This window comes from Nicotiana tabacum, chromosome 17 (assembly GCF_000715075.1).
Source record: "Nicotiana tabacum cultivar K326 chromosome 17, ASM71507v2, whole genome shotgun sequence".
In the NCBI taxonomy this organism is placed as follows: Eukaryota; Viridiplantae; Streptophyta; class Magnoliopsida; order Solanales; family Solanaceae; genus Nicotiana; species Nicotiana tabacum.
Window position 1 is genome coordinate 105761034 of NC_134096.1, and position 7779 is coordinate 105768812.

The 7779-nt window shown below is 40.7% G+C and overlaps 1 protein-coding gene across 1 annotated transcript; it reads left to right on the forward strand.

Moving 5' to 3' along the window:
• The first annotated feature begins 4943 nt into the window (after positions 1 to 4943).
• Positions 4944 to 7213, forward strand: LOC107821570 (peroxidase 42). The gene is made up of 4 exons (XM_075234787.1): positions 4944 to 5436; positions 5539 to 5727; positions 6040 to 6205; positions 6506 to 7213. Exons 1-4 carry the CDS (start codon positions 5221 to 5223, stop codon positions 6913 to 6915), a joined length of 981 nt encoding a protein of 326 aa, XP_075090888.1. The 5' UTR covers positions 4944 to 5220; the 3' UTR covers positions 6916 to 7213.
• Positions 7214 to 7779: the final 566 nt, after the last annotated feature.

Here is a 7779-nt window from a genome sequence, read left to right on the forward strand (position 1 = left end):
GAATCATTCACTCGACCAGACCTACGGGCTATTTTTTCATTTCGAGTAAACACTCACTCGACCAAATAGCCTACGGGCTGCATTAATTCGAGTTCGAATCATTCACTCGATCAAGCCTACGGTCTCATTTCGACCAAATAGCCTACGGGCCACATCAATTCGAGCACAAGCAAACACTCGCTCGACCATCACGCTCACGGGCTATATTCTCTTCAAAATCGAATCGTTGACAATTAATAAGTCTAAAGGGCTACATCGCCCCAAGTTTGAATAAACGCTCGCTCGGTTGCAGAGACCACGAGTTTCAAGTTTGATTAGGTGGTTTAATACATAGAGATATGCCTATACACAAAATTTACCTACATAGGTGGCGACAATTTTTTTTTTTTAAACGGGAACAGTCTCTTCTTTATCAGGTTCCCCCCGTTCTCGGATTCGCTTTTACTCCCATCGTCGTCGTCATCATCATCGGAAACTAGAGCTTCAGCATCAACTTCGAGTTCTTTTGCCCTTTTTATCTCTCCCGTGAGATCGATGCCACGAGCATGAATCTCCTCGAGAGTTTCTCCCCTGGATCGGTACTTAGCAAGTTCGGCGACCCAATGCGCCCGACCATTGGCAGATTCGGCTGCCTCTCTTGCCTGAACTTGGGCAGCTTTAGCATCATCCCGATAGATGGCCACGAGCGCATCCGCATAAGTCTTTTCCATTTCAGCATCGTATTCGGCCTTGGCGAGTACTGAGGCCAACCGAGCCTCGAGCTCCTCAATTTTTCTTGCTTGAACCAGGCCTTTTTCCTTCATTTTCTGAAGTTTGGTTTCAGACGATGATAACTGGGCTCGAGCAGTCTCTTTTTCTGCAGCAAAGTGGTCCATACCTTCTTTCCACCGCAAGGATTCCATCCTTATCACATCGACCTCCTCACGCAGCTTCCCTATCATCTCGATTTTTTGCTGCAGCTGTGAGACCGAAATGTTAGCTACCGTTCTGGTATCGAACCCATAGGTTTTCAAAAGCATCATTATCTGCTCAGACAAATCATCCTGGTCTCGATAAGCCTTGGCCAGCTCGGCCCGGAGATATTTTATTTCCTCCTCTCTCTGCCCTAAGGAAAGTTTGAGAGAGTTCCTCTCATCGGTAGCACGTTTCAGGTCGGCCGTGTATCAATGTAGCTCATTCTAGGAACGAGAAAATTGTTCTCGATGGACCGCCGCAACCTACGAAGGAACAAGAAGCGAAGTTAATAAAAGATGAACATAAAGGCAATACCAACAAAATTTTTTAAAAAAAGACTCACCTGGTTCAAAGCCTGCCGCAAACCGTGAAAAAGATCCGATTCATCACCGGCACTGGCAACATCCTCGATACCAGTAAATAGGTCACGAAACGGATCCTCTTCATCGTGAGGCCTACCTAGATCGAGGGCCCCCAGAGCTTGAGCTTCCCGAATCACCCCTGCGGAAAAAGCGGGAAAGGTAGGCGAGTCCTCGATCGTTGCTGCCCCGAGTGACTCGCTCGGAGCATTCCCCTCGGCTTGGAGGGGTTCGAAGGGCTCTTCGAGTGTAACCCCTGCCGGCTGGTTCTGATGAGAGGCGTCTTCGACATCCGATAGTTCGAGGACTCTACCAGAACCTCTCTCCGGTATATTTTCAGTTCGAAACGGAGCCCCATGGGGCATCATCGATCCAGCTGGCGTTGAAGCATCGGTAACTCTCTTCGTCCGGATCGCTAGCGTGGACTCATTATCCTCTTCCTCTTGTTTTTCTTCATCCCTTAGGCGCAAAACCGATTCTACGGTCAAAGGAATAACTTTCTTGTTCGGCTTATGAGCCGTCCTCTTCTTCGGTTTTGGATAGTCGGGCAACGAAGCTCTCTTCCTTTTACTTTCCTTCACCGGCTTTGGAACGAAGGTCAAGACATCCTCCTCATTAGACAGAGGTATCAAGACCGCGTCCTTACCCAAACCTGCATATGGGAAACTTTATAAAAAATATCGAGAAATGCCTCGTCAGAGTCCGAGAAATGAGCTTACCATGATTTTTGGCCTCCCACCGACCTTTAGACAAATCACGCCATGAGCGTTCTGCGTATGTGGAAGTCAAAACAAGATCCCGTACCCAATTCTTGAGGTCGGGAACCGCTCCGGGCATCCAGAGAATCGCTACATCATGAAAAGAGGAGTGTCGATAAGAGAACAAATGAAAGAACAAAATAGAAGCAACAACAAAATCACACTTACGTTTCAAATTCCACTCCTCGGGAAAGGGCATCTTTTCAGTCGGGATCAGGTCCGAAGTCCTTACTCGAACGAACCTGCTCATCCAACCCCGGTCTCTGTCCTCGTTAATACTCGAGAACAAAGCCTTGGTAGCTCGACACTGGAGTTTTATTAACCCTCCCCAAAAAAGTCGGGGATGGTACATCCGGATAAGATGATCGAGGGTGAACGACATCCCCTCAATTTTGCTCACGAAATATCGGATCAGAATAATGATCTGCCACAAAGAAGGATGGACCTGGCCTAAGGTTACCTGATACTGTCGACAGAAGTCGATAACGACGGAATCGAGGGGACCTAAAGTGAAAGGATGAGTATATACGTTCAAAAACCCTTTCACGTGAGAAGTGATATCTTCGTCAGGGGTAGGTATTATCACTTCTTTTTTTCCCCAATTACAGTCCTTCTTTACCAGATCGAGGTGCTTCTCAGTGATCGAACACATGTATCTCGATACCGGCTCACACCGGCCAGGGACCGATGAACCTTTATCAATATTAAAATCTGAAGTAAGGACGCACGCCTCGGGGACACACTCCTCTGGCAGTGGCTCCGTCGGTGTCTCATCGGCGCCACAATGTGAAGATGAAGCTTTCTCTTTCTGAGGAACGGTTTGCGATATTTTCGCCATTTTTGAATTCAAAAATAAAGAGTAGAAGAAAGTGATAAAGATTTGGTAGAATTGAGGGGTCTTTTCGGAAAGAAATCATAGCTTTTTTGGTAGGCTGGAGAGTATAAAGAAGAAATTGAAAAATTTTAGAAGATAGAAGATGCAAAATGGTAAAAGGTAAAGGTGAGAATTATTTATAGGTTCAAAGCGACGGCGGTTCATTATCAGCAGTGGCCGACCACCGCCTGAAATGCATTAAATTCCTTAAAAGACTAAACCGACACGACGTCCATCATGTGCGTCATGGTCGAACTCGATGGAATCAACAAGATATAATCCGATCGAGCCGTTGAAAATCATATCGTTTCTCGTCATATTTTTTTTCTGAGAAACGAGGGGACTATCTGTATACGGTCGAAATGGATTTCAGCCTTGGCATGTCCGGTACGGTTCGAAGGGTGGTATATCGAAGTAAGATCCCGAAGGGGGGCATGAACTAACCTAGAGCCCGGGGAGGCCGGCCCGTGTTGAGATCGATATCATAATCAAACTCGAACAAGAATCGAACCATGGCGCGGGTAGATCTATCGTGCTGATAATCCAAAAACCACCTACATCGACCTGGAATCCATCCGAGGGCTCGAACCGGGATCGAGCTCGAACCAAGATCACGAGTTCGAGCCGAAATCAAGCTCGGACCAAGATCGAGGATTCTAAGCAAGATCGAGCTCGCAGACAAAAGCCATTGTAATCCCACTAGAGAAAATCTTGGCAGAAATTATGGAAAAGCTGATTTATCATGGGTCTCCCACTGAATGTTTATTTTATTATACTTGTAGCCAAACCCCTTCAATATAAAAGGGCTTGTTTATCATTCTTATATGGATCCTTTTTTGGGGGACTTAGACTGTCACAAATTGTATTATTTCCTCTATGAGAAAATAGTGATCTTTCTAGTCTCGGACATTGATTCTATTTTATCCTAAATTCACTGTTCATAATTGATTTGCCTGGATTACGTTTTCTCCAACCTATATTCATCCTTTTATTTTATCTTAGCGTTCTGTATTAAGTTGTATCACATATCTTCGGAACCGCGTATAAATTTAACTCTATCCATTTATTGGGTAAACAACCATATAAGAAGAAGAAACAAAGGTCATCATGTGATCAAACCTTTTGTTAAAGAAAACTATTTGTTATTCAAAATTAACTGATTAAACTTATTTAAATGAAAGATGCTCTATTGCTCTTTATTAGGAATATTTTTATTTTTAGGATTTGAACCCAAAATTCTAATATATTTCTCTCATATCTCTCGGTGGTAATCCTACCTCCTTCGATTGTGCTTCACCACTCACCAGGCAACTTGTTAATAAAGTGGTACTTGTAGAATTTTTCATCATAATAATACTACTATTTTGATATTTTACTTGTTTATAATTTACTGCTACATCATGTGATCATACCTCCTGCTTTCAAGCACTGTCTTCCGTGAAGACGACAAATGGTACCGAAAAGAATATCATATACACTTCTAACTTATTGGTTGTACTCTGACTTTATTATCCGGATCTAAGTTTCCTGGATAGAATCTATAATCTAGTAGTAATAAAGTACTGGTTTTATTATTACAAGATATTAAAGTGGAAGGAAATTCAATGGTGGAGTTGAGACCAAGACCTCATCATTGAAAGATAGGAAAGTATCCAAGTGAAGCCTAAAGTAACAGGCAGCATGAAAGGAGAAAATACATAAATTCAAGAAGTCTTCTGTACAAATTCTCATCAAATTTACACCCAAATACTAGAGGAAAGTTTTATATAGAGTACTAATATTCAAATAGTTTTGGTCTTTCTAGTTGTATTTCTTGTTTCTTGGATCCGAAAATTCTCCCAGTTTTTTTTTTTGGGACTAGAGTAAAGAAAAAGTATGGCAACATGCTGGCAGCAATCAATAAATGCCTCCACGAATACAAAATGAATCAGCTCCATCGAATTTAAAATATCTATTACAAAATTGTTTAAATATATTATCAAGTCACTTTAAGATAATGAAAGGTAATCGTTCAGAAAAAAATAAAATTAGTAACATAAAAATTAGACAAATTACTTATTACAACATACAAAAATAATAACATTATGCTATTTTTTTGTACTATCAATCAGTGTAAATAAAAGTTTAATCCATTACAAAAATGGAAAGAAAAAAGTCACTTCTTGTTGGCAATTCAGCACTTTTTTCCTTATTTAAGAAGGTAGCTAAGGATCATCCAAAGAACAAGGTCTAGTGACCATTAGTCTCACTACTGTCTCTTCTGAGTAAAGAAAAAATGGGTTTCAAAGTTCTCTTTTTCTTTGCTATCCTCTTCTTTTCAGCTGTCTCTGCTTTTGCAGAGGACAACTCTGGCCTTGTAATGGACTACTACAAGGACACTTGCCCTCAAGCTGAAGATATTATCAGAGAACAAGTTAAGCTTCTCTACAAACGCCACAAGAACACTGCATTTTCTTGGCTCAGAAATATCTTCCATGACTGCTTTGTTGAGGTACAAAAAATCTATGTTGTTTTTCTTTTTTTTTTTTAGCCACCCTTTTTGAAGATGTTAAATTAACATATGACAAACAACTGAACATTTATTTTTCTGCAGTCGTGTGATGCTTCATTGTTGCTGGACTCAACAAGAAGGATGCTGTCTGAGAAGGAAACAGACAGGAGTTTTGGTATGAGAAACTTCAGATACATTGAAACTATTAAGGAAGCTGTAGAAAGGGAGTGCCCTGGTGTTGTTTCCTGTGCTGATATTCTTGTTTTGTCTGGTAGAGATGGCATTGTTGCTGTAAGTTTTTAAGAAATTTTCTTTCTTAAAGTGTTTGTTTCCTTTATTTCTGTGTGTACTTGTAGTAGTAGATCTGGATTTACTCTAGTCAATAGTTCATAAAGTTTCCAACTTTGAACAAACATTTACTCTGGGGGTATGACTCAAGTTCTTGTCATTTCATATTAAAGAGAAGACACATGGAGAAGACTTATCCATATATGTGTGTTTAACAAGTTCAGATATTTGTCTGTGTTTCCTTTTTTGGCTTTTAAAAGTGGCTTGGTTAAATTGTACTCCTATCTACTGATATGTAATGGACTTGTACAACAGCTAGGAGGGCCATATGTCCCGCTCAAAACAGGAAGAAGAGATGGAAGGAAGAGCAGAGCAGACATTCTTGAGCAACACCTCCCAGACCACAATGAAAGCATGAGTGTTGTTCTTGAGAGGTTTGCCAATGTTGGTATCAACACTCCTGGAGTTGTTGCCTTGCTAGGTACTGTAGACATCCCCCCAAACCCCAACAAACAAAAAGAGAGCACTTCAAATTTCTTGGTTCTATTGGTATTTGACTGTGAAGGGGAGCCTTGCACAACGGTAAAAGTTGTGTTCACGGGACCATAAGGTCATTGTTTCAAGTCATGGAAACAGTCTAAGACTTCGTACAATAGACCAAACGTGGTCTGACCCTTGCATAGTTGTTTGTATAGCGGGAGCTTAGTACACTGGTACTTTTTTTAATTGTTATCTGAGTGAAAAAATCAAAGCTTATTTTGTGTCATTTGGTCTTGAACAGGGGCTCACAGTGTGGGAAGAACACACTGTGTGAAGTTGGTTCACCGTTTGTATCCAGAAGTAGACCCTCAACTCAACCCAGACCATGTTCCTCACATGCTCAAGAAATGTCCTGACCCAATCCCAGACCCAAAGGCTGTGCAATATGTGAGAAATGACAGAGGCACACCAATGAAGCTAGACAACAACTACTACAGAAACATATTGGAGAACAAGGGCTTGATGTTAGTTGACCACCAACTAGCAATGGACAAGAGGACTAAGCCCTATGTAAAGAAAATGGCAAAGAGCCAAGATTATTTCTTCAAGGAATTTGCAAGAGCCATCACTATTCTTACTGAGAACAATCCTCTTACTGGAACAAAGGGTGAGATCAGAAAGCAGTGCAATCTTGCCAACAAGCTCCACTAGAGGACCTAGCTTTTGCTATATGGTTGTACTCATTATCACTTTTCCCCTTCCTTTGTATAGGTGAGGGAGAGGAAAGTGAAAATGATAAGAATAAGATGGTTTTCTCTCAGTGTGAGTCTGTTTTAGTGCAAGTAAGTAGTGGCATGAAATTGGTGGTGACCATGTTCTGTTTGTAAAATTCACTGTTTTTAGCTATCCTTTTAATTAAGTTATGAGTTTCATGTTAGAATTGGGCAATGGTGAAGGAGGTGTTTGATGGTTTATAAAGCAAGAATGGTGATTATGATTCTTGCATAGATATTCACTTTTTAACAATACAAGCAAGATTCCAGTAACTTTAGGTGGAACTCAATAATAAAAAGAAGCATCTTCCTGAGGAAAGTTAAAGCAGGAAAAGCAAATTAGGGTCCCATATTTTGGATAAACTATGGGGAAGAAAAGAAGTAAAAAGAAGTGTTCCTTACAAGAGAAATAATGAATTTATCCTCAACAATGTCATCACGTACGTCATGGCTGCTAAGACTAATTATAATATAATGGAGTTCAGACAAAGAGAAAGAGGGTCATGAATGTTGTACAGAAGGGAAGATTGTTAAATGGCAACAACAATTAATGTACATATAATTACGTAAAAGCAAACAAAAACAACCAGACAGGTGGCTTGATTATAAGAAATCATATTCAAGAAATAGACTGGTGTTTTACGATTATTAAATTCATATCAATTTGAAAGTATGCTCTGAACAACCAAGAAATTGAGTTGGCTGTACCTTAAGGTGCGTTCTTGATTCAAGAGTGAAAGAATACAAACTCTAGTCTGCTTATAGGTCAAATAGCTCCCAAGACCAAAACACTAAATATTCA

Coding starts and splice junctions, on each gene's coding strand:
- LOC107821570 (XM_075234787.1), top strand. CDS start 5,221: ATGGGTTTCAAAGTTCTCTTTTTCTTTGCTATCCTCTTCTTTTCAGCT. Junction 5,437..5,538: donor TCCATGACTGCTTTGTTGAG/GTACAAAAAATC, acceptor ATTTTTCTGCAG/TCGTGTGATGCTTCATTGTT. Junction 5,728..6,039: donor GTAGAGATGGCATTGTTGCT/GTAAGTTTTTAA, acceptor CTTGTACAACAG/CTAGGAGGGCCATATGTCCC.